The 27,998-nt window shown below is 40.0% G+C and overlaps 1 protein-coding gene across 8 annotated transcripts in view; it reads right to left on the reverse strand.

Annotated features, from left to right (window-relative positions):
* map2k5 (mitogen-activated protein kinase kinase 5) overlaps positions 1-27,998 on the reverse strand; it is a 265,564-nt gene that overhangs the window by 23,159 nt on the left and 214,407 nt on the right. For 6 of the 8 annotated variants that reach the window (XM_078530078.1, XM_078530077.1, XM_078530075.1 and 3 more), the window contains 4 exons: positions 22,500-22,526; positions 22,147-22,179; positions 16,074-16,135; positions 11,233-11,278 (listed from right to left, as the gene is read on the reverse strand). The exons of the other annotated variants lie outside the window; for them this stretch is intronic. In XM_078530078.1, coding sequence (XP_078386204.1) covers positions 11,233-11,278; positions 16,074-16,135; positions 22,147-22,179; positions 22,500-22,526 — 168 coding nt within the window. The remainder of the gene's footprint in view (positions 1-11,232; positions 11,279-16,073; positions 16,136-22,146; positions 22,180-22,499; positions 22,527-27,998) is intronic. 8 annotated transcript variants of the gene reach the window in all.

Below are 27,998 nucleotides of genomic sequence, written 5' to 3' on the forward strand. Positions count from 1 at the left end.
AGCTTGGGTAAGGTACTTGAAGATTATCAGCATGCTTGGAGTTGTACCTCAACACAAGTAACCATCTTGACAAGATGAAAAACTGGGTTGGTGAAATAGACATAACTTTTTTCAAAGGGCTGCTAATGTAAAAGTCTCTCTTTTAAGTTCAATGGCTTAGATTGAGTGAAATCTATGTTCAATGTTTAGATTTTTTTTATTATTCATTCATGGGATGTGGGCTGGCTGGACCAGCATTTATTGCCCATCCCTAGTTGCCCTTGAGAAGGTGGTGGTGAGCTGCCTTCTTGAACTTCTGCAGTCCATGTGGTGTAGGTGCATACACAGTGCTGTTAGGGAGGGAATTCCAGGATTTTGACCCAGCAACAGTGAAGGAACAGTGATATATTTCCAAGTCAGGATGGTGAGTGACTTTGAGGGGAACTTCCAGGCAGTGTTCCCATCTATCTGCTGTCCTTATCTTTCTAGATGGTAGTGGTCGTGGGCTTGGAAGGTGCTGCCGAAGGAGCCTCCGTGAATTCCTGCAGTGCATCTTGTAGATGGTACACACTGCTGCTACTATGCGTTGGTGGTGGAGGGAGTGAATGTTTGTGGATGTGGTGCCAATCAAGCGGGCTGCTTTGTCTTGGACGGTGTCAAGCTCCTTGAGTGTTGTGGGAGCAGCACTCATCCAGGCAAGTGGGGAGTATTCCATCACACTCTTGACCTGTGCCTTGTAGATCATGGACAGGCTTTGAGGAGTCAGGTGGTGAGTTACTCATCGCAGGATTCCTAGCCTCTGACCTGCTCTTGTAGCCACAGTATTTATATGGCTATTCCAGTTCAGTTCCTGGTCAATGGTAACTCCCAAGATGTTGATTGTAGGGGATTCAGTGATGGTAATGCCATGGAACATCAAGGGGTGATGGTTGGATTCTCTTTTGTTGGAGATGGTCATTGCCTGGCACTTGTGTGTCGCGAATGTTAATTGTCAGCCCAAGCCTGGATATCGTCCAGGTCTTGCTGCATTTGGACATGGACTGCTTCAGTATCTGAGGAGTCATGAATGGTGCTGAACATTGTGCAACCATCAGCGAACATTCCCACTTCTGAACCTATGATGGAAGGTCATTGGTGAAACAGCTGAAGATGGTTGGGCTGAGGACACTGCCCTGAGGAACTCCTGCATGATTTCCTGGAGCTGAGATGACTGACCTCCAACAACCACAACCACCTTCCTTTGTGCTAGGTATGACTCCAACCAGCAGAGAGTTTTCCACCTGATTCTTACTGACTCCAGTTTTGCTAGAGCTCCTTGATGCCACACTCGGTCAAATGCTGCCTTGATGTCAATGACAGTCATTCTCACCTCAGTTCGGGAATTCAGCTCTTTTGTCCATGTCTGAACCAAGGCTGTAATGAGGTCAGGAGCTGAGTGGCCCTGGTGGAACCCAAACTGGGAATTAGTGAGCAGGCTATTGCTAAGCAAGTGCCGCATCATAGCACTGTTGATGACCCCTTCCATTGTTTTACTGATGATCGATGATGGGGCGGTAATTGGTCGGGTTGAATTTGTCCTGCTTTTTGTGTACATGACATACCTGGGCAATTTTCTACATAGCTGGGTAGGTGCTGTGTTGCAGCTGTACTGGGACAGCTTGGCTAGGGGCGCGGCAAGTTCTGGAGCACAAGTCTTCACTACTATTGCCAGAATATTGTCAGGGTCCATTAGCCTTTGCAGTATCCAATGCCTTCAGCCATAGCTTGATATCACATGGAATGAATTGAATTAGCTGAAGACTAGCATCTGTGATGCTGGGGACCTCCGGAGGAGGCCGAGATTGATCATCCACTCGGCACTTCTGGCTGAAGATTGTAGTAAATGCTTCAGCCTTATCTTTTGCATTGATGTGCTGGGCTCCTCCATCATTGAGGATGGGGATATTTGTGGAGCCTCTTCCTCCAGTGAGTTGTTTAACTGTCCACCACCATTCACGACTGGATGTGGCAGGACTGCAGAGCTTAGGTCTGATCCGTTGGTTGTGGGATCGCTTAGCCCTGTCTATCACTTGCTGCTAATGCTGCTTGGTACGCAAGTAGTCCTGTGTTATAGCTTCAGTGCCTGGTGTTGCTCCTGGCACGCCCTCTGCACTCTTCATTGAACCAGGGTTGATCCCCTGGCTTGATGGTAGAGTGGGGGATACTCCGGGCCATAAGGTTACAGATTGTGTTTGAGTACAATTCTGCTGCTGCTGCTGATGGCCCACAGCGCCTCATGGATGCCCAGTCTTGTGTTGCTAGATCTGTTCAAAATCTATCCCATTTAGCACGGTAGAAGTGCCACACAGCACGATGGAGGGTATCCTCAATGTGAAGGAAGGACTTTGTCTCCACAACAACTATGTGGTGGTCACTCCTACCGATACTGTCATGGACAGATACATCTGCGGCAGGCAGGTAGGTGAGGATGGGGTCAAGTGTGTTTTTCCCTCACCACCTGCTACAGACCCAGTCTAGCAGCTATGTCATTTAGGACTCAGCCAGCTCGGACAGTGGTGGTGCTACCAAGCCACTCTTGACGATGGACATTGAAGTCCCCCATCCAGGGTATATTCTGAGCCCTTGCCACCCTCAGTGCTTCCTCCAAGTGGTGTTCAACATGGAGGAGTACTGATTCATCAGCTGAGGGAGGGCAGTACATGGTAATGAGCAGGAGGTTTCCTTGCCCATGTTTCACCTGGTGCTATGAGACTTCATGGGGGCTGGAGTCGATGTTGAGGACTCCCATGGCAATTACCTCCCGACTGTATACCACTGTGCCGCCACCTCTGCTGGGTCGGTCCTGCTGACGGGACAGGACATAACCAGAGATGGTGATGGTGGTGTCTAGGACATTATCTGTAAGATATGATTCTGTGAGGATGACTATGTCAGGCTGTTGCTTGACTAGTCTGTGAGACAGCTCTCCCAATTTCGGCACTAGCCCCATTAGATGACAGCTTGTTTCAATACTGGGAAGTTATGCTTCCTATTCACTCCAGAGGAAAGTGAATTACTGCTCAAAATTATCTGCTGGCAAATTTCAAATTGCTTCATTTGATTTTCTGCTGCAATGGGAGAAATACAGCAACAATGAAAAGACCATAACAGCCAAGAATTTAGTTACAAGATGCCATTACCAGCCTGCTGAAGGCATACATCCAAGAACTGAAAACGGTCCTTAAATGCAAATGTTCTGTATTCATTTTTTTATCTTAAATTTGCTCGCCATCTTTCCTGAGAATGTTGATTCTTGCTGGTGTGTAGCAAGCTGCCCCTAGTACTTCACTGAGTGACCATCCTTCATGTCTGAGCCCTGAGAGTGTGGGAAGGATAGTTCTTTGCAGAGAGCATTACAGCTGCGCTAGACATTGTCCTCATCTAAGGTGCACACACGCACATTTACCAGCAGAGATTACCATATTCCAATCAGGGTTTCTGAATGCCTGCCTAGCTGAAAGGCACTGAGGCCAATCACATATCCTACTGCCAACCCGGCTGACAGTAGGTAACTCAATGAAAACCATTCGAAACCTTCTGATCCTTATGGCTCAGTGAATCTACTTACTGAAGCACTGGGAGAGCAATTTTGCATTAATTGCTTCCCCCTGCATTTTCCCAGCTAAGGGGTTCATTAATATTAAAATCTATTTGAACAATGTTGAAATTTAATAGTTAATCACATAACTCTCATGACAACTCCTCTAATCTTTAGCAGATGTTAGTTTACATAATCTTCTACTGTAGCGGATGGTTACGGTACTGCACTAGCAAATGTCTTGCCCTCATGTCACAGGAAGTTGTGAATTGAATTCAATAACTCTGTTCATCTGTGGGCTGGCAAACAAACAAAATGACTTAAAATGTCTTCAAATTCAACTGGTTCACCAATACCATTGGAAGAGAACCTCTCATCTCTAGCCAGTCTGGCTTATATTTGACTTTGATTCTTCTTTCTGGTTGATTCTTAATGTTCTCAGAAGTGGCCTAGCAAGTTTCTGTCGTACAAACAATTGCTATCAAAGAGGGCAGCCCACCACCTTCTTTGAACAGTTAGTCACAAAGTTACTTGCATCATAAGAACAAAAAAAAGTAAGATTTTCAGCTGAAATTCAAGACTAAGACTGGACATTGGCATTCAAATGAAATTAAATACTGTAGTTAAAGCATTTAAAAAAAGGTTATAGATAATTATGCTCTTCCTTTCCTAGTTTTACCCTTTTCTTCTGAAGGTGATCACACTTCCTTTTGAGTTACAGGCTGTTTGTTCCCCAATACATTGTCCAAGTGTGAAATGGTCACACCCAAAATGTTATCTTTCAAATGCTTATGGTCTCTTCTGTGTCCTTACAGCGTTTTTTGTTTGTATTTTGAATCTTAAGCATTCTCAGTTTCTTTTTATTATATCATATATATGCAACTCTAATTTTATATCAAAAGGCACATAGCATTTAAACTTGGGGGTTTTGAGTTTTGGTTGTTTATAGGTTGAACTTTGGCATTCGTGTTACTCAATGAACTGAGGCACCACCTAGCAAAACCACAATTTTCCCAGCACTTGCATTACTGTTATTTAAACTGGACCCATAAAAGTCGGCTTGAATTTAATCACCACAATGCACCTTTAGTGAAACATCACTCATTTCATGGTGAGCTTAGTGTTTTAAATTGCTTATTTAAGTCTGTGCAGTTTCCACAATTTCACACTTCTTTGATAAATTTCTCCCCTCGAGGTGAAAGGGTCCAGGTTCACCAAATGGTGGATTAATCCCTGAATCCCATTGAACAAGAAGCACGCATGCAAACCAGCTGGAATTGAATAGCAATAAAGGGTTTATTTTGGATTGATTCAAACAATTTCAGAGGGGCAAAAATGCTCCCAAATTTCATTAGTCTGCTCAGTAAATGAAATGGCATTGCATTTATAAGCTCTGATTTATATTTATGCTCCAGTTCCTCCTGGTAAAGAATGTGTCTTTGCTGAAAAGGGGCTTTACTGCAGAAATGTAATTAACAAACTCACAGAATGTTGCCACTTAAAATGGTCAGAACTACTTGTATTTGAATTATAATGGCTGCCTGCCACTTGATTAGAAAGAGTGACTTTAAAACAAAAGTGCTAAATACAACAGCAGCTTTAGTTGCTCCAGAGAAGAAACATTTCAAGCAGTATAGACGAGTGCAACAAAAATAACACCAGGAGATAAAGTGAGAAGAGACACAGTATAATTATTATTTACTAGTTCTGCTGGATGCCACAGATATTCTTAACAGCTTGTTCATTGTCAAATCAACAAACAGTGCTGAATAAATGACCTATTGGGAATTATTCTCCGGCAGCATTCCTCCCCCTTGCTGGATGTCATTTACAATCAGTGAAGGCTGCCTCAAAGCTGACAGCAGCTCCCTGAAAGCCCTGCAGACTCCAGCTCTTTACCAGCTACTCGAGTCTATCTTCAAAATGAACATGATAAAATCTTGTACAATTCTCTGCGATTCATAAAGGCTTGTTCTTTTGGCTGGCAGAAACCCTATAGAATCCTAAATGGCTGATTGTAAATCCTATGTTTTATCTATATTTTACATACAGATAATTTCAATAGCACCAAAGATTAAAAAAAATCAGTGGGATAGATGCTGCAAAAAAGATGGATTTCAAAACATCTTGATGTCAACGGTGAACATGATAGTAAATCTCTTCAATGGCCTCATACAAAAATTGTACTCATATGTTTCAAAAAGACAATTATACAATTGTTCACATCATGATCAGAGGTGCCATCTTTGTGGGCATAGAAATACAATGGGGCAGAGGTTTGAACAAAAAAAGGTTGAGCTGGATTATCTACTGTTACCCCACTCAAAAAAGGATGTGATGTGGAGGAAAAGGCATAAAATTAAGTAGCAGGGCTTACTATGCTATTTTCACCTCAAGTAAACTTCCTCCCCTGTTAACTTAAGTTGGCTGCTCATCCAATTCCTGCTGTATGTAAATGCCAGTGTGTTGCCAAGGTGGGTAGGAGTGGTCTGCCCACTCCCGCCCACACCAACCATTTTATGGGTATGGGCAGCATGGGGTATCGGTCAATTGGCCGTTATTTATTTAAAAGTGGCAGGTAGGCTGCCGATTTTGGCGCCCATGCACCCATCATATTATAGGGACTGGGTTGGGGCTGGGCAAGAAGGCGCTGGGCTCGCCACCCCTCATATTTTATGTGACCTCCACCAAGTACACGCCTGGTGGGGGGGACCATAAAATCCAACTCTTGAGATTGCTGAGAGTACTGAAAGAAACTTAGAAATTGTATTTTGTATAAATGGCAAGTCAGATTTCCTATTTTGTTGACACACATTCTAGAAACAATAGTTCCAGAAGGGATAGATAATGCTGCCCTTGAATTTCTGTGTACAAGGGACAAGGGATCAGGTGACAAAAGCATCAGGGAAGATGTTCTGCAAACAGTTGAAATAGTGTAAGAAGTTTTGTAGATGGTATGTTGTGCAGGCCTTTTTTGAACTGAAACAAAAAGCTGCGGTAATGTTTGTATTTCATAAACACAGACCCTGTTTTTCAGCATTCACCTCTCCTGTGATGTGGCACATGCCACAATATTAATGGGCAAAACATCTTCCTTATGGGCAGGAGTTTCCCCTTGGCGGGCAGGCCAATTAACGGCCAGCCAGCGTGAAACACGTGCTAAGAGCCTTGGCGCTGTCAGGGTGGGGGCAGGAGAAGCGCAAGTGCTGAAGTCTGCACATGTGCGGGGGGAACATGCACTGAAAGCTACAGAGCTGCCTCAGGGAGCTGAAGAATTTTAAATACAAAAATAAGCTTTTTACAAATGATATAAACATGTCCCCATGTGTGACTCAGTCTCATGAGGACAGAAATGTAAAAATGATGCTAAAATTTTTTTATTGTTTATGTCTGGCTTACATTTCGTAAAAAAATGCAAAGGCTGCCTGGCCTATTCGCCCGCTTGCCAGCCGAACGATTGAGCGGGCTGCGAAAAATACAAATTAATTGCTTAAGGGCCTTAATAGACGTTTGCCTGACATCATCGTGCACTAGATCACTCCCGTTCAGGTCAGGCGCACGGGCGCCTGTGGGTTGAAACATTCTGCCCTATGTTGCAGAAAATGGATTCTGGCAGAGAGGACCAACTTTATCAAGTTTCAATGAGCTAAAACTACCTTTGGACTATGTTTAGTCAAAAAGCGAGAGAAGGGTTTTCCCTTTATAGCACAAGGAAACTGCAAACATTGGAAATCTGAAACAGAAACACAAAACGCAAGAAACATATAGGAGTCAGCATTCTTAAAGGGAAAAGATGAGTTAAGTTTCTGGGTTCTATTTGAAACATTAACTTGTCTTTACCTTCTAAAGGTGCTGACTGACCTGCTGTTTTAAGAATTTTTTGTAGTTTGTCACCAAGGCTACAATATATCATAAGGCAGACACAAATTTTGTAGGGCAATGAAAACTACTGACAATAACAATTAGTGCAACATTTTCTTGAGGGTTCACACTGTTGGTGAATTTTTGCAACAAAATCTGCCATTTGTATTTATTTCAGATAGGACTACCAAAGGAAGTAGCATAAAGGTTTGTAGTTAGAGAGAGTAGAGGTTGGTGGACAACATTTAACATTTTTTTTTGCCTTGAAATGACAATGTGTTCTCTTGTACTCACAAACTTAAGAATGACTTAAGCTCCTGATTTTAGGTTCAAATTCAATCATTATCTGAAAAATAACCGTCGAAAGGAAGACATTTGAGATAGGTTGCAGATCAACCATGATCTGACTGAATGGCAGAACAGGCTTGTGGGATTAAATGCTTCTGTTCCTATGTTCCTAGGAGTCCTGGAAACGTCAACTTTGACATTTTACTGTTCAGGTGTGATGCATGAAGCCACTTCCCTCATTTGGATTAGAGCATACTTCATATTCTTGCCATACCAATGATGGTATTGTTGAAGAGCACAACTTTAGTTGCCATGCACAGTACAGGTCATTGAAGTTAAGGAAAGGGAATGCACTGAAGATATTGCTAATGAGATAAGGCAGCCTTTTTTTAGCATACTACATCTGAAGAGAGTTTCATTATTATCTAAAGCATTGTACCTGTTTCTTTCAAATCATTTTATTGAAAATCGTTTTACATTTTTTACTACTGAAACTATTCTGCTGATTGAACCCAATTTTCTGATTACAAACATATTGCCTTATTTTTGACTTGAGGCAGCATGGATTTGCTTGCAGCTGATTTTTTTGACCCGAGTTCAGAAACAAAACAAATATCAGATGGCTTATTCATATTGCAGTTGCTCCCACTGGCATATTACAATAAACAAAGTCTATGGGACTCTGGCCAAAAAACAAGTAAAACCAAGCATAAACAGAACAAAAACAACCAATAATCACAAGTGGCACACTGATCACAAGTTTTTCAAAAGGTGCTACATGCAATATTCCAGAAGGAAAAAGAGCACAGCCAGACAACTAGCGGAGGAGAGGGAGCAATGGAGAAGGAGCTGCATCAGACACAGACTACACTCATCTGCCATTACCTAACATCCAAATTTATAGAGGCACAAATTCTTGGCAGTGACTTGTAGAATTAGCTACATGAACCCCGGGGCAGCAGACAGCCAGATGCAGTGCTATTTGATCTGCTAAAAATACAAATCCAGCCAACATGAACATTCGCTGACACCTTTATTCCTTCAGTTATCAAACGTGGGGTTGGGGTGCTGTGTAATCCATTGTTTGGACTGTCCTAGCTTCTTACATCCACAATTATTGTGACAGACAGCCATTTTATTGATCCAACCAACTCTGAAAAGGCTGAAATGTGCATTAAAATATCAGTACAAAATCAAAATACTGTGGACGCTGGAAATCTGAAATAAAAACAGAAAATGTTGAGAGCTCTGATGAAAAGTCACAGACCTTTCCACAGATATTGCGAGATCTGCTGAGTATTTCCAGTACTTTTGTTTTTATTAAAATATTAGCACCATTTATAAAGGCTACCAACATTTCCGTTCCCATATGTAACCATTTATCTTTAAGTGGTTGCATCCCTTTAAATGTACCCACCAGCTGGTAGAAGCAGCTCTTTAAGGGCTACTTAACCTGATTTCTCGCTCCCTTACTGAAAGCTTACCCTCAAAATCGGGGAGGGTCATCACATCGAAGATCAGACATGATGCTAATAACAAACACTGCCTAACAGCTGATTAGAAATTCTTCCTGTATATGAGTCACTTCAAAATGATTCTGAAGATGTAATAAAGCGCTCTGTAAATGCAAATTGTTCTGAAAATTCATAAACTGGCACAGCATTCAAATCCATGATAAGAACTGAACACAGTTTTTCTCTGTTTGATCCTGATCAGAAAGAATTCTGGTAATCTATATATGATACTGAACAAAAGCCTGTGTCAAATGCTGCAAGATATTCCATGTTATTAATAAAAGTGGATATGTGGTATATACCCCATCATCTATAGTGGAACCTAAACACTAACCCCATAACTGGCAATTCTGAGAAGAAACAAAGCATTTTGATCATAGACTTTGCTCATGAGCTGAAAGAACCAGAAACATACCACTGCTTATATTGCACTGCGCAGAATTAGTCTGAAGAAGAAACCTACCTAAGCGGTGGGTTTATATCATGTCAGGGCTTGATCAAAATGCAGAATTTGTCTCATAAATATTCAGTGACAAGAGGGCAATTTTAGGCAGATATAGGATCTGCTCACTTATAAGTCCATTGGCGGTCAGGACACACCAGATGCCTACCTAAAAGCAGCCAATGTCCCCAATCTACAACAAGCCAAATACCTCATGGGCTGGTACTTCTTAAGAAATTGTAAACCAAATCAGTAAATACAATTGAACCAAATGTCACAAACTTCTGAGAGTGAAAGATATGAATTCAAATACAAAGGGATGTGAGGCTTAACTAATGTCTGGAACAAGGCAAGTAAGGCATACTTTTTCACCCAAAAGCTGGAAGAGGAAAAGTAGAAATTATCCATTGAAAAGGGATGGACTTGTTGGGCATATTGGTCATTTCGGTGTCCTGGAAACTATTAGGATGACTGCTTACTTTGTCAACGCATGAAATGAAAATTAGCTCCTGAATGGCATGTGTAAACATAATTAAACATATCAGGCCAGGCTGTCAACAGTACAACTGTACTAATTATTTGCTGTAAAAAGGCAAGTCTAATGACTAGACTAATTGGTGTGTCCCATGTGCAATGTAACATTCCTTTAAATGTCTGACTAACCAGAATACCTGCTCCCACCTGAATGTATGTGGGCTTTAGATGTGAAAACATAATTTGCAACTAGCAAATAACACACCCAGAAGAATATAGGATAACCCCCGCCTCGCAAAAAAATTTGCTTTAAGCTGATTGAGATTCTTTTCCTGCAAAAGAAATAACATGTATTTATATAACACCTATTGTGACCAATGGATTACTTTTGAAGTACATGGAGTAGTGTTGTGTAGGTAAATATGACAGCCAATTGCACAAAATGAATTGAATGACCAGTTGGTGATATAATAAAAACAAAATATTGCAGATGCTGGAAATTTCAAATAAAAGCAAAATGTGCCAGAAATACTCAGCAGGTCTGGCAGTATCTGTGGAGAGAGAAACAGAGTTAACATTTTAGGTTGAATATGACACTTCTAAATGAATCATCATATTCGGCTTGAAATGGTAACTCTATTTCTCTCTCCGTAGATCCTGCCAGACTTGCTGAGTTGTGGTGTTGGTTGTAGTTTTTATTGTATGCTTTATTCACAGTTTACAACTTGTCCTTTACCCCTATAGGTCCTGGATTTGAATCCAGCTAAGGCAGATGGAGTGAAACCCTTTGCTTTTTGGTTCCTGTAAAGAGGTACCAAATTAAGTGAGTTCAGCCAGGCTCAACTTGGGTGCAAGTTAACAGTGCACCTTTCAGACTTCTTACCAAAAGAAAGCACAAAAATGAATAGATCTTTCAAATAAAATATATGTAAATACAAAAAAATGGGGTTAAACTCTTTGATGATCTATCTCATAAGGTTTAAAATCCCAAGGATTGTGATATGTTGTCAGGGTAGCATCAAGTTATTTTCGGTCTTGCTAAAAGGTGCTTGAAAATCAAATAATTTCAAAGTTTGCAAACAAAGTGGATGACTTACCATGAGCTCTTCAGGTGCAGGCCTTTCTGTCGGTAACTTTCTCATGCTGTAGTAAGCAAACAGTAATTATTTCACAAACTTTATGAATTCTGAAATATGATCAATTTTACAAACAATTAAGAGATTATTGGTCAACATAGATTTTGGATGCATGTCATTTTTAAATAAGTGATCTTGTATTTTCAGGAATTTGGCTCCATAACACCTGACATTTGATGCAGCTTTGTGTCCAAAATGACATCCACACCATATGCGCACAATTCTACTGCGAGTCATGCCTGACGCCGTTTTGGTAAAGGCCAAACAAAAGGGGTCCTTTGACCATGTCAAAAGCAAACATTAGGCCATTAACATATGCAATAAGGGACCTAACACCCACTTCTGCCCTCCCCCAACCTCTGTAACTTGGACTTGATCTGAGGCAGCCAGCACCTCAGTGCTGATTGCCTCTGGCAAAACCAAAGCTAAGCAGCAGAGAGTTAAAAAAACAATGCTGAGATCTCCAACCTCATTCCCAATTCCACCCTCCAGGACCCCCCAACCCCATCTATGAGCCTCACCAACAGCACGCTTGCCGCCCCCCGCCCCCCAATACTGCAGACTCCCAGGATCATCATCATCTTCCCCAATCGCAGAAAGCCCTATCATCGCATTCATTCCTTCTCCAGACCACTGTGAGCTTCTTCCCCGACAACCTTCTGTCGCCCAACTTTTCCTCCTAAAAATCCCTGCAATCTTCTTTCTCAACCCCAACAGCCCTCCAGTAACACTTCCACTCCGATTCAGTGATCTTATCCAATCACTTATCTTAACCATGGCACATAAATCTGTGCAGTCTCCTACCGCTGCCCCATCTACATGACAATGAATTTTGAGGCCCAAAATTCCAGTCTCCTTGGACCTCCTCATTTTGGAGTTAGCACTCTGCGGATGAGGTGCCCAAAAATGGAATTGAATTTCTAGACCTAATATTTTTGTTACACTATCATTTTTTATTTAATAATTTTCTGGAGTGAACAAGGAAAGCATCACTCACATTAGTCAATATAGTGTATGAATAATGAGTACCATAGAAAAGACCACACCCAGACTTGCCTAATCAATAAGTTAGGAAAATTGACTTTCTTTTAAAGCATTTTAAATAGCAATGGCACTAGTGCCTGGTGGAAGGGCACTACCTTACAGAAAGGCCCAACTTAGATCCCTTGCTTGTGCGAAATTAGCTGATCTGAGCTGAATGAGCAGTAGGGAATGCTACAATCAGCTTCTGTGGCCCAAGGCTTGGAAGCTAGGGAAAAGAAAATCTACTCAGAAACCACTACTGATTGATATTCACTAACTCTGGAAAAGGAAGTTTGCTGTGTGTGTGTGTGTATGTAGGTAGGTAGACTTGGCTGTCATACTGTTCTTCTGTGAAGGGCATATCAATAGGTTCACACATAAAGAATGGGTGATGCACTGAAAAGCTGTTGGCACTACAGGAGTTATTCCAGTGAAAATTATGAAGGAGGAGAAATTTTGAAATTAAAATCAGGAGTTTAAAGATGGGGGCAATTAGTACAATGAAGCATTGAATTTGCTTAGAATTTGAAGATATTTTCACATTGTAGTGATTAAAATATTATCTCAATCATGAAAATAAATAAGTTAGAGATGAATCTATGGTCATGCAAGCTGTGCATAGTCTGTTAAATGTAGGCTGAAGTGCCTGTCCTCATTCCATACTTTATGGCCCAGATTTTCGTGTCAGTAGTGAAGCTCTGGCAATAAAGGGAGCAGGGGAAGTCAGTGCTGGGGGGTGGGGGAGAGAGCTGGGGGAGGAGAGGAAAGGAATGCCAGGGGAGAGCTGAGGTTGTGGGATTGGTGGGGGGGAAAAATCAGGAAAAACATTTTTATTTGCAATTATCAATATAATTAAATGTATTTGGGGGGGGTTTACTACTTATGCCTGTGATTAACAGCCCATGTAAGTTGCGAGCAAACAGACAAAGTTTTCTAATTTATGATCCCTGTCGCTTTAGGAATAGAAACGGCAGGACCATCATTGTGGGCTTCTGCGCGGCCCATTCAGGCACATTGCAACTTCTGGATTTCAGCATATGTGAGCTTGTCGCATATTGTGGTACTGTTGCAACCCTTAACAGCAGTGAACTTCTGCCCCTCCCCCATCAATGTGCCATTCCTGCTAAGTGGACAGACTCCTCATTGACAGTAACAGAATTACCTGGAAAAATTCAGCAGGTCTGGCAGCATCGGTGGAGAAGAAATCAGTTGACGTTTCGAGTCCTCACGACCCTTCGGCAGAACTGAGTATAGTTAGGAGAGAGGTGAAATATAAGCTGGTCTAAGGTGGAGGGCGGGGGGAGAGAGAAGTTGAGGGTGGGGTGATTGTGGGGATAAGCAAGCAGTGATAGGAGCAGATAATCAAAAGATGTCACAGACAAAAGGATCAAAGAGGTGTTATCTAGATAATATCACCACCTTCAACACCTCTTTGATCCTTTTGTCTGTGACATCTTTTGATTATCTGCTCCTATCACTGCTTGCTTATCCCCACAATCACCCCACCCTCAACTTCTCTCTCCCCCCGCCCCCCACCTTAGACCAGCTTATATTTCACCTCTCTCCTAACTATACTCAGTTCTGCCGAAGGGTCGTGAGGACTCGAAACGTCAACTGATTTCTTCTCCACCGATGCTGCCAGACCTGCTGAGTTTTTCCAGGTAATTCTGTTTTTGTTTTGGATTTCCAGCATCCGCAGTAGCTTTTAGCTTTTTGTTTTTATCTCCTCATTGACAGTGTTGCTCTTGAGCTTGCCACCAGGAGGTTCCAAATAGCAATCTTCCACCTTGTAAGCTTAGTTCCCCAACTCCATTTTGCCATGAGAGCAATCACAGGTACAGTCCTATTTCTCACCCTATGTAGCACAGTGCACCAACATTCAAGAAAAAAATAAATTCATACAATGAGATCTTTCTCCATATTGAACTTGGAGAACAAATTTCTGCAGAGCAGTACTGATGACAGCCAGGAATCAGTCTGCAGTTACTGACTACATTAGAGTCCTGGTTAGAAGGTTGTAGTGGTAAGCAGTGTCCATTTTCTTCCCTCAATGTCACTCTCTTTTAAATGGTATATGGTTCTGCAGATACCACCTGCACTCTGGAAATGCACTAAATATCTATATTTCACGTGCAGGCCGGGACCAGCAAGCACTGGCGGGCTAATTAACCATGGGGAGACAGGACCAATTCAATCTAATCCTCACCTGATGTTTACACACATACACATTATACACTGGAGGTAACTGTACGGCAATTAGCAGTGAGAATCCAAGCAAAAGTTTCCCCCTTTTCAGCCTGGGGACAATGGAACCAACTGTAATGCCCTTACTGTTGCCTCAGCAGAGATCACACACAACTATCAAACTTGAGACCTCGGATTTGTATGACTCAGTAGCACACTCAATGGAATATTTACCCACAGTTCTGGAGAGGAAACTTAAAAAAATGTTAAATGATGCTCTATAAAAATTCAACTGAAATAACAGTGCAGGATAGGAACAAAGTAGACAGACGTGAACCTTGCCTATGTTTAGAATGCACTTGTAAGTAAATCACAATTTCAATACGGTGCTGCATAATTTCTGGACAGAATGGAAAAATGCTACATCAATCCTAGGAGAATTAAGGAAAATGCAATTCCATCTTTAGAATTCTCAAATTCCCACAAGTTGTACTCCAAAACTCCTCTAAAATTGATTATGTAAAATATTCACATTCTTTCCTAATCATTGCAGAGTCAAATCTTCTTAAAAAACTAAATTTAAAATAATTTGCATATTTTAAAAAAGCATTTCTTAAATTATATCTTTTTTGGGAAACAGACACACAAAAGATGACAGCTGTGATATCACTATTACTACCATCTGCTTTAATTACATTTATTTCATGTACTTGCACTTTACGAGGGGGCTGGGGCATGTAAAAGAACAAACTATCTGGGTTGGTTTTTCAATACTGTATTTGTTTATTTTTTTAATCTGAGATGGGAAGCGGATAATGTCTTCAGTCACTCAGCAGAAAATAGCTGTGAATGATTAAAAAAAATAAATTACAAACTAAATCCTTCAGCAAAATTGTACACTCTTTATAAAAAAATTCAATAAAAAGTTTATTTCTTTTTGCATCAAAACATCTTATAATGTTTTTATAATACACGGGTTGTTTTCTATGAAGTGCCACTGTCATTTGAGGCAATGTATTCCCATAACATCTTATGCTAATAAAGGATGACATTCGAAAAATTAACAGACTCGAGTACTAAACAAGAAGCATAGTTATAAACCATTAACTATCGCAGAGGACAATTTGCTGTCTCCATAAACAAACATATGCACCTCTGGAATAATGCACCCATTAGCAAGCAATTCAAGCTGTCTAAAGACTTGTTTGGTAACGGTCCTAATCTATGATTCCAAAGTAGCTGCTTCTCCAGGGAAAACAAAGCTATTACCCACTATCATTTAGGTTTCAGCTTGACATCTGTGAACATTTCACACCAGTTACCCCTCCTTCCCCTTTTTAAAACTTTTATGTGACATCTGATAATTTCAAAAGCTGCTCCACGTTACGGTGTTGTATGACCTTCCATGTAAGTAACATTCACAGAAATTAAGCAACAGTATTCTTTTCGTTCTTTGCTATCCATCTGTTCATGGCCCATAGTCCCTCCCTGTCTATGGAAAGACGGAGCTGAGCCATAAGGTCTCCTGGAGTCTGAGAGCTAATGGAATGTATCATTTACACTGAGGAGATGGCATGTTTGCAAACTGAGCTTACCACTGAGTGATGAAATGTACAAATGGCTCAGAAAACTCCCCAACCGGAAGGACTGGTGGATCCTGGGATGTAGTAAGACAAAGAGTAAGAGAGAGGGAGGGAGGCAGACAGTCAGAGATGGAGAGGAAATAGAGAGACAGGAGAACAGGGAAAGAGAAAGAGAGTGAGGAAAGGAGAAAGATCAAACAAAAAAAAATCATGATTATTTTAAGTACATTCAATTTTTCTCACAAATTGAGTAACTCTGTACAGTTTCTTTGACTTCAAACTTGAACATTTTAGAGAAGGATATTGATCAGATTTTTAACCTAAATGTCTTTAGCTGGAATTTGGTCATCTAAACTGTTAATATAAGATACTCAATACTCATTACCAGACTTCAATGTAAATACTGTACTGCTGCGCACATGATTTAATTATTTTGCTATCTAAACCTACAAGCATTTCCTTTAATCATGTGCAAGTGGAATTGACTTCACAAGAAATTAAAACAATTGATGGACAGTCATGATATTAGGAATCACAAGAATTTGCCCTAAAAAGGTTATTTTAAACTATATTTACATAACTTCAAACTTGAACAGTTTACTAGAGCCAGTAACAATCTTTAATTTACAAAATTTATTCAGAAAAATATTGAACATATTCCAAAAATAATCAACTTGCTGACACACAATTGGTTTACTAACTGCATAAGTCCCAGTAAAACTATAAAAAGATGTACCATTATAATTATAATCAAACAGTTATTGCAGCAGTCAATTTAAAGGCAGCAAACTGATTGCACCACCCAGTGCATAACAAAAAACCTCAGATGCAATTCCTTTGCAATTTCAACAAAAAAGGCTCAAATCCTGCAGAATTATACAGAAATTTCTTAAAATTAAGATCTGCGGGAGTTTAATGGCTGCCTCATCAAATTTGCAATTGCTGAAGAACAGCAGAATATAAAAGGCAGCTGGAAGTGAGTGCATTTTCATCTGTTCTCATTTTTCCATTAAAAATACCTTTTGGCTGCATTCTCCGTGACATCCCTGTTAAAACTACCCCGCAAAGTATGATACATGCACCTATTTAAATTAACAAAGAGATGACTTATTTTAATCTCACAGTGCTTTGGACTGCTTCAGCCATTTGGATGAGCAATATATCATTACATACAACCTTTCAATGCTTCAGGCAAAACTCAATGTGTGTAGCATTTGGTAGGAGCCAAACAATTTCTCTACTATATAACTGTGTCAAATGCATGCGTGTATTCATTATGGCAAAAAAAGAGAAAGGTGTGTGTGTATGTGGTGGGGGTGGGGAGGGGGGGCTGGGGGTGGTGGTGTTGAAGAATCTTTGATGTGATGACAAAAAGACACGAAAAGCACCTCTGCAATTTGTGTGCTTCATTATCAATGGTAGCAAATAGATACAATCAGAGCTTCAAATGTGATTAGTAAATATACATGTAATTGCCGTAGCCAATTACAACTTCAAATTATCAGAAAAATGAGATCAGTAATTACAAGGGAGAAAATTAAGTAGATCTCTCATCTGAGCTTTGTCTCCCATTTATACAACAGGAGGCTGCTGAAAGAATACAATCAAATCAGAAAAGTAAATTAAGGGGGGACAGAGGTAGGAAAAGTCATGAATAAAAGCCCATTTGACAATGAACATCACATCTTTTAGATCTAACACTGGGGTTTATGATTGGGCAGCAAGGACAGGCTGGGACACCTCCAACAACAGGACTGAGGTCGTAATGCTGACAGGCTTCCACTTCTATGGATGTATTTATAGTGTACCAATATATTTATTGATTTTCTTTTTTGGTGAGTTATTTAAATTTTTCCTCCATTACTGAAGGCAAGCAGCCATGGTCACTGGCAGCCAGATAAATACAGTCACCAGCACTAGTTAAGGGAGTATGAAAGTGGTCTATCACAAAATTTGTCTACTTTTTAACTCCTGAGTATATAGATTTTTAACAGGTGCACTTCCGGCCAGAAAGATTAGACGAATGAGTCAGGACCTTTATTATTGTATGCACAATTATCTGAGAGATGAAATATCGTGCCAAACCATCCTTTAGCTTTTTGTTATTGGAGCAAACATTGGTTATAATTTTGAAGTTTCACATCTCAAACAAAAATCCATTAGAACCGAGACAGAAGTGGGAAAACAGATCAAGAGCATGCCAAAACAGAAAATATACTCCCACTGGCATTTAAGAAGAGTTCAGTGGCAGATTACAGTTTAATTTAACTCAGGAAAATATGTTACATATTTCCACAATATATGCTTAGAGTTAACAAAGAGGCTGGCATTGAGTCAAAGGGTTGGTAACTCAACCAAGTGTTTCCGACAATAACAAATTTTATCTACTTTATATGGCTTTGTTTAAATTCAGATCCAGGGACAACGGTATCTATAAGCCAGTTCCAAATGTTTATAATACCAACTCTGGCTCCCTTATCCCAGTCTATAAGTCCACTATTGGCAAAAGGGAATTACTCAGTAATGTAAACATGAGGAACAGCCTCATGAACACGGATTCTCTTAAATCCCAATTAAATCAAGGACAATATAAGAGCAGTTAGCATAAGTGAAGCTTGAGGAATTAATGAATGTTAATGGGCCCCACTGTAGTAATCATTTGTTATTTCATTTATATATATAGTTTGTTTAAAAAAGAAACACCTTTACAAAAAAGACACGCTGCAGATTAGTGCAGGCAAGCAGACTGGTCAGACAAGTGGCAGATGGAATTTAATACAGAGAAGTGTGAGGTGATGCATTTTGGTCAAATGGGTAGGGAGAAACAATACAGACTTAATGGCACAGTTCTAGGAAGTGTGCAGGAACAGGAGGATTTGGGGGTTCATGCACATGGATCTTTGAAGGTGGATGGACATATTGAAAGAGTGGTTAGCAAAATGTATGGGATCATGAGCTTCATAAATAGAGGTACCTGTACTGAAGACAAAAGCAGGGAAGTTATGCTGAACATTTATAAAGCTCTGGTTAGATCACAACTAGCGTATTGCATGCAGTTCTGGTCACCACACTTTAGGAAAGATATAGGATCCTTGAGTAGGTGCAGAGGGTATTTACCAGTATAGTTTCAGGGTTGGGGGGGATTTTAGCTTCAAGGTTAGGTCAGAGAAGCTGAGGTCGTTCTCCTTGGAGCAAAGGAGATTGAGGGAAGATTTGATAGAGATGTACAACATCTTGGGCATGTTTGGATAAATTAGACAAGGAAAGAATGTTCCTATTAACTGATAGTATAAGGACTAGCACACACGGATTTAAAGTTTTGGGCAAGGTATGAAGATGGGACGTGAGAAAGAACTTTTTTACGCAGCGAACGATAATGACCTGAAACTCACTGCCCATGAGAGTGGTAGAAGCAGAGATGATCAAGGACTTCAAAAGGAAATTGGGTGGGCACTTGAAGGAAATAAACTTTCAGGGCTACGGAGATAGAGTGAGGGGAATGGGACTGACTGGATTGCTCAACAGAGAGCTGGTATAGACCAGATGGGCTGAATGGTTTCTTTCTGGGTCATAAATGACTTTATGACTCTAATTCTGCAGGCAAAAGGGGAATGATGAGGATAATAGCATAAGAGCTATTATCTTATTATGAATAGCATTGACACGGTAGTAATAGAAGAATGAATTCACATTTATTTAACACCTTATCATCTCTTGCAGAATGTCCCATACATTCACATTCACGCTTCACATTCAATGAATTGCTTTGAAGTAATCCACTGTTGTTTTGTGGAAACATATGGCAGCCATTTTGTGCACAATGCATGACAAATAGCAATGAGATGAATGGCCAATGTGCTTTTGCAAGTTAAGGGAAGGATGTTGGCCAGGACACTGGGTGAACTCCTGCTCTTATCCCCCTCCTAGTCATAAGAACAGGAAGAACAGCCCTTGGATGTCTCATCTGAAGGACAACACTTCTAACAATGCAGTGTTCTCTCAGTAGAGTGTCAACACAGCTTTATCTCCTCAAGTCCTAGAGCAGGACTTGAACCCATGATCTTCTAACTCAGAAATGGCAATGCAGCCAGCTGAACCATTCTGACGTTTATTCGTTATTAGTACAATTTCAAGATAGAAGAAAAATGACTGTAACAACAAAATATGTGCACAAACACTTAATGCATTTATCTGAAATTTATTTCTCTGCTACTTATTTTAAGTGGGCTAATGCAGCTGGCAAAATAGCAAGGAAGAAGCGATTTGCAAACATGTTAACTGTGCCCCAAACTTGCCATGATGTAATTTCAAGGTCCCTATATTTAAGTAGATTCCATAAGTGCTGCTATTTTGCTGTATTTTAGATTTTTTAAAAAAGGTGCAATCTTATTTTCTCCATTTTGATAATGGCACGCCAAGGCTCTCCTCAATTAGTAACACTTATTTACCAGCATTGCTGGGGATTTGAAAAAAATATAATTGAAATGACATCCTTTATTGAGAGGTAATTCGGAATGGAGAGACCAGGGCCAATAGACCAAGCATTTAAAAATAGCAGGTTAAAGAATAATTAGGTTATTTGATAGGAAAAATAGTTTATCTTCAAGCGTGGCTAAGCACATGTGAGCCCTGTGCCAAAAAGCCACACTTGAATGAGGCCACAGATATGAATTGTCACACAATTAATAGCCTCAATGTATTTTCCAATTTCTAAACTAAATGGCACACAGAGGATGCAAACATTGTCCGTTCTTTCCCAAAGCACAATATTCACATTGTAGGAAGCTTTAATTTGCAGCGGCGTAAGCAAGTACTTGGTCAGCTTAAATTTAGGTGGCCCCCTGAATTCCACATATTCAGCTAGATTACAGAGAAGGGCAATGAAAAAATACTTTGAGTGATGCCTTTGCCATGTGAGTAATGAACAGTTCACGGAGGTCAACCCATTACAACTGAAACAGTTTAATTATTAATTACCTGCAATCTATGAGCTAAAGGACAAGTTCAGTATGTTTAGTGTGTGGTAACACCAACTGGACTCTCTCTTGGCATTTGGTTATTAGCACATGTCAGCAAAGTGCTCAGGCATAAAGAAAAAGGCACAGAGGCAGCAAACACACTTAATGTGCATGTTGAGAGAGACCGCCAGAAAAAGGGTGGGGGGAGGGGTTGGTTAAAAATCTCCCTGATGATCTGTTATAGCCTGTGTGCAAATTTTGTTATTTTACAGAGTAATCAATATTCTTTCGCCTCAGGGTGAGCACAGTTGCAGTTTGTGAAAAATCTGGATAAAAATAATCAAACAATCAAGAATCTAGGGCCTCAGTGGTCATAAACAGGCAAAGGAGGAGGGAGATGAGGCCGGGCAGGAAAAAATTATCTTACCAAGTTTGTGAGTAAGCTCAACCTTACAGGGCAAAAGACCCCACAGAAATTCATTAATATACGTTATTTCTTAACACAAAATGTCAGATTGAGAACAGTGGAGCTCCGTCACCGTTTAGGGGCTATCTCTGGTCTCTTGTCAATTATAAGCTGAGGGAGCACAGCAGTACTCCTTCATAGTGCTGAAATAACCAAGGCAAGGCAGCATGAAACAGTTACAATACCTGTCACACCAAAGGGACCTGATTCAGAGGGAAAAAAACCCCCTGAAATTAGTCAACGTTCCTCTATTTTTTTCTTAGTCTCAAGCTTTTTTATTGCTTTCATAAAATACCATGGCAAATAATCAAGCATGACCACTGACATCCTCTAGATTGAGTTTTAGAGCCATTAAATGAGCTGGGCCTCTTGGGAAGGCTCCTACTCAGGTTAGTCTAAAGGTAATTATTCAGCAATTCAAGCCATGGCTCTACCTAGTTCCTGTACAGTGCCTGAATGGATAAGGTCAGGTTTGTGCTCGATATAGGTCTGATGTGGCTAGGTTTGATGGCTAAGGGGTTGCACTGGGTGGCAAGCTTAGGAGGTTGTTTTGAGCAAAGAGCTTCATTAAGAAAAAAATAATCTGTATATTACATAAATAAAACTTTCCAGGCCATTAAGAATGACTTTAGAAGAGAAAGCACATAAGACGGTGCCTCACCTCATCAACGATGCACTGCAATAACTGTAGTGGCTGCAATGGCAAGAGGGGGGTGGGGATGGAATAGAGAGAAGTATTAGCTTATATACAGTCTTTTACAGTAGACTGAGAAAATCATTAATGCAGTAAGATGTTGCAAGATTAATCAACAGCACGAAAGTCTTATAAAAACATTGACACCCTAGATGTTCTATTATTTCTAATGATACCTAATCTACTACAGGCACTTTAGTGCTTGTTGTAACAAAAATGCAATTTGCTAAGTTTAAAGTAAAGCACTCAAGCATGCAAAAAGGCAGCCAGCAGGAAAAAAAAGTGAATTTTTTTTCCTCTGCAAACTCATAAAACCTTACCATTAAAGATCCCTGGTTTTTCTGAATCTGAAAGGCAATATGTAATTAGCATGTCATAATCAAAATGACTCACTTGGACACATTACGATCACTGAGAGAAAATTATTGCATAGCTGGTGGCAATTTGTGGGCATGTGTTAACACCATTTACATAATGAAAATACACAAATGTTAATAGCTATTCTTCTCATTTATAGGCGAAAGTCAGCAGAATGTTAATTTTGCAGAACACTTTTTAGTACCCTCCAGGTTATACAAGTGAGGGGGGAAGAAAGCATAATACAGTTACAGTGCTGTTTACATATCCGATATAAATAACAATCGCTGGCTCTGGTACAAATCCAAGATTAAATGCTACATTCGTTCCCCGTGCATTCAAATCCTCTGCCTTTCAAATTAAAAGAAGATTCAAAACACAAAATCAACTAGTTATTTGATGCCCGCTGAACACAAGCACAATTTACAAGTGATCTGGCCAATCTTCTTTCTCCCCACATGAAGCGAGAATTTTCAAAGCAGCAATTTTTTTTAATTAGAATCTTCACTCATACATCCTTCCCCACTGAATTAGTTGAAATCCAAACTATGCCATTACATTTTTTTGGCTGAATTTTTCTGCTTACCAAGGCAAGGAATGTATGCACTGGGAAATGGATATTTTCCCATTTCAGGTACATAGTGTTAGCATCAGGCGCTTCCTGGTCAAGTATAACAAGGCTGGCAGCAAGGTAAAGCTGGCTTTACACTACCCCATAGTTAATCTTAAATCTAACTTCAGTAAATCACCCTGCAGTTCACCAATTTGATATTTTTGCTTTTGGGGTTACAAGAAGAGTGGAAGATCTGAAAATAGCAGCCGGCATCATTATATCCTAGCCTTTGTGATTTGATTCCAGAGCTGATGTTTCAGGAGGGGGCCATGGTCCTCCATGTCAGAGGGCATAGGAAATCCCAGGCCAGATGTTAACCTGGCCCCAGTCAGTCAGAAACTGGCAGTCAAGTGGCAACTTGTTCACGCACAAAAAAGAGGCAGAACTGACACTCATCTTGGGATGCCTTGAACTACCAAATTGCTACTTAGGATTGTTAGTCTTACGTGGTTCCCATACAAAGAAGGGAGATTTGGAGAGTTTCTGGTGCAGGAGACATGATTTCCTGCCAGCTTGGGGGTGCAAGTACTGGAGTTGCAGCCATTTTGGTATGGGAAGGTGTCAGCTCCATGCTAATTAGGTGCCCTCCCCATAAGTGCCCTCTATGCTCTGGTAAGGCCAGCGCTGGAAGCTTCCAGTAGACACAAATCTGGCATAAGTGGTAGGATCACCGTGTATGGAATTTCAGGGCCTGACAGTTTAGTGCTGAGTGCGGCCAGTTGTGTGCCAATACAATCTGATTTGAAACTGTCCAAACTAATTTCACAAGAAATGAATATTTACTTTGGAATAAATACCCCGAATATAATAAATACCACAAGGAGGATCTATATAATTCATTTGAATGCACTTTCAAACCATTTTACAAATGTACATAATTCAGTCCATGCACAACTTAATTCAGCAAATTGTTGGTAAAAAAAATATATTTCCAAAGATGTGTGCTCCCCTACTCTTATGCTGGGACAGCATGGACTTTTACAGCCAACAGGCAGAGATTGTATTCCATTTGGCAGCACTAGATTTAAATTTGCATCTCGAGGATAAAAGGACAATGCTCAAAACCACTATGCTCCCAGACTCCAATGATTTATTAATAACAAGGTTACTATGTTGCCAAACAGCACACAAGCCTAAAATCTACCAACATAGTGGTGTCACCCTCCTGTATGAAAAGAGCTCACCCCTTTTCCCCATTCTGTGCTTGGATAACTCAACTCTGCTCCTCATTCTGTGTTGAAGTAGTTCCCTTTTCTTTGTTGGGATAGCTCACCTCTGCTCCCCATTATGTGGTGGGATAGCTCACCTCTGCTCCCTACTCTGTGCTGAGATAGCTCATCCCTGTTTCCCATTCTGTGCTGGGGCACTCATCTCTGCCCCCATTTTGTGCTGGGATAGTTCATCTCTACTCCCCCATTTTGTGTTGGATAGATCACCTGCTCCCCCATTTTGTACTGGATAGCTCACCTCAGCCCCCATTCTGTGCGGGGACACTCGCCTCTGCTCCCTACTCTGTGCTGGGATAGCTCAGCTCTGCTCGTCATTCTGCACTGGGACAGCTCACCTCTGCTCCTCATTTGTGCTGGGATAGCTCACCTCTGCTCCCTACTCTGCTGGGATAGTGTGGAATTTTACAGCCAACAGGCAGAAATTCTATTCCATTTAGCGGCACTGGATTCAAATTTGTGTCTCAAGGATAAAAGGAAAATGTTCAAAACCACTATGCCCTCAGACTCCAATGATTTATTAATAACAAGGTTGCTTTGTTGCCAAACAGCACACAAGTCAAAAATCTACCAACATACACTGCTGTCACCCTCCTGTATGAAAATACTCGAAATAAATGCCCTGATTGGTCTATTACCCAACTCCCTCCCCACTCATCCAACCAAGACCCGCAGCATTAATTAAAAATGCTGACAAATTGCAACTTTAATGTGATATAATTATTTTCCATTACATTATGCAGGAACACAATGCATGAGCTCAATGTTTCACTTGAATCTGACAATGCAGTACCAGTATAATTGATTCATTCTATCAATTAAATACAACTGTGTAGCCTTGCTTTTTCTTTCTCCTCCCTGCACAATCCCCAACCACTTTTAAGGTACTGGAGAGACCTGCTAGTCAGAAATATTAGCTACCAGCTCTACTTCAGATAAACTACTTTTAAGATTGAGTTATGTTCTAAATTGTCATTAACATTTTAAAAAAGCAGAATCAACCAATTCAATGAGGATTTGTGCCCATGCCCCAAGCAAAGTGCAGCACCTTGCTTCACTTACTTACATTTTACATACATTTTATTAATTGTGCGTGTGCATTTCTAGATGTTTAGATTGATTCAGACCGACATTCTATGTAAAGAGCATTACCGACATGTTGTGGTCCAATGGCTTCATTATACGTAATTCCTCCATGCAGACACTTCAGTTGTACAGCTTGTCAGCTCAGGTTATAAAGATGTTTTTAAAGTGATTTCTATAAAACTTTACCTACTTCTCCCAGCCTTGCTCTTTCTCTTCTGTTTGTTCCCTCAACAAAAACTTGCTTGCAACCAAATTTGCTATGTAAAATAAGGTGTGACCACGAACCTTTTCTACCAAAATAACCAGCATATATGTATATATCTATTGTGCTTTCCCTTAAGATCACCATAATTAATTTTGAATATTTGGTATTTGTGCGCAAATTATATATATATCATACACACATATATAGTTGAGAAATAAATGTGTATGCAAACAATATTATGAATCTGTGTATTAATGTCAAGATGAATGCAAAATATTTTCCATTAATAGTTTTATAGGACAAAGAATCAAAAATGTGTGCCAGAATCATAGAGAGAATATTACCCTCTCCTCCTACAAAAAAAACATATTAATTGAGAAGGATATGCAATTTAAAAAGGGCCAAAATCATCATGTTCACACATTCAAATTGCACCAGTATATCTTTGGTAGGCACAGTGTGATTGCTTTAACTTTTGTATTTGTGATTAATTTTAATTATAAGTTTCAGACAACTAATAATGACTCATTTAGACTGGGGCAAGAACTGGGCAATGGATACCCGTACAAATGTATACTAGATCAACCATAACCTGTTGAAATGGTCTGTGGCTGTTTAACTGTCTGTGAATTACGAACTCCTACTGGTTTCTCACCTGCAGCATGCATATACAAGTTGGTGGTACTGCAAAGATACTATGATACCGTTGCATCTACACTTGAATGGACTGGAAAACTAGAGAATGGGATGTAACAGCGGTTTCACTGCAATTAGTTTCTTCAAAATTCAGAAACGAACTACCAAGATAGGCTGGATAGAATCCACCCTAGTTCACTGCCTGGTAGCATCTTTACTGGTAACTGGAGCTCATAAGGGAATTTAAGAGTTCTCCAATGGTTCATTGATAATTAAGATATAAAGTATTCAAAAAGATGACATAAGAGAATATCACTATAAATATAAAAACAGATAATTAAAAGGGAAAAGAGTGAATCACAAGGGGGAAAAGGTCCACCAATTTAAATAAACGTATTGCAAAATTGGTATCTGAATAGAAATGATGAATTAAAAACTTTCAAAACAATTTAATAAGGTTTAGTGGAGAATTGATAGAAATGTAGCTTAGCAATCATGGCTTGAAAAGTCAACCTAATTGTGGAAATGCTATAGTAGGTTGAATTGCAATGGGACCGTAATGCATTAATGAGCACTAATTTCCTGTGCAAAGAGCAGTGAGACACAGGTTTGAATCCCCCACACTATGAGGTTGCTGATACTACTCCTGTTGATGTGGGAGCTGCTGAAAGGAATTTGTATCATCCCTGGACAGCTTTAAGAGGCCTTCAAATAGCCGCTCTAGAGGAGCATTGACATAAGCCTTAGACCCAGTTGCCAGCTATATATCTGCCCCCTTAGCCACAGGAGATAGCTGGGTAAGAAAAAAATAAAAAGAGGAGAAAAGTAGGGCTGGGGAAATATATTTAGTGGACAACACATCATAAAATATGGTGAAGATGTTTAATTTCTTGGAAATGGATACAAAGAATACAATTTTATTTTGAAAGAAGCATACTTTTGAGCAAAACATTCTCAAGCAGATCAGGGAGAACACTTATTAAGTCTGATTAAGAGTTAATTAATTTATTGAAGTAACACCACTGATTGCATGCATGAATGCAAGGCAGGTGGGTGGTTATGTAGTTGCTCAGTTTCTCACAAAGCTGAACATCTGATAGAGCGATGGAAATTACAAAGTAAATTTTATTAAAATTTTGCAGGCATTTAGGGGAAATTTAAATTAAAACACTGAAGCAACGAATTTATGCACAGACAAACTGACGAGAAAACAGAAAGCCTCTTGCCTTCTCCGTTAAAAAAGGCCCCATTTCTAAAAGAGCCTGGAACACAATTAGACACACATTTTTGCTTCAGAGTTTCATATTCTATGCAAGACAAAAGAGTTAAAATTAAATAGAGTTGTTTCAGTTTGTAATATTCTCAAACATGAAAATAATTAGTTGTGTTTAGAAAGACAGTTTAATTTGCACCTGTTAGTACATGCAAAATTGAGTGTCACAGAAATCACATCTCCAACCTCTTAATAATGATCACACTTTATATATCAACTTGGAAGGAGTTAATGGAGCAGTTCGAGTTATTTTTAAATCAGTGTATGATACATGTGCCAATATTGCATTTAGTTTTTAATTTTCCATGTTGGGAAAGATTTAAATAACATGCTCATTTCACAAAATCACTGGGATGGATTGGTTTCAAGTTTGAGTTTCTGTATTTGTTTCAATAACTAAAGTTCCACCCAGAAAAAGAAAAA

The sequence above is a fragment of the Cetorhinus maximus genome, chromosome 26 (assembly GCF_964194155.1).
Source record: "Cetorhinus maximus chromosome 26, sCetMax3.hap1.1, whole genome shotgun sequence".
Classification (NCBI taxonomy): Eukaryota; Metazoa; Chordata; class Chondrichthyes; order Lamniformes; family Cetorhinidae; genus Cetorhinus; species Cetorhinus maximus.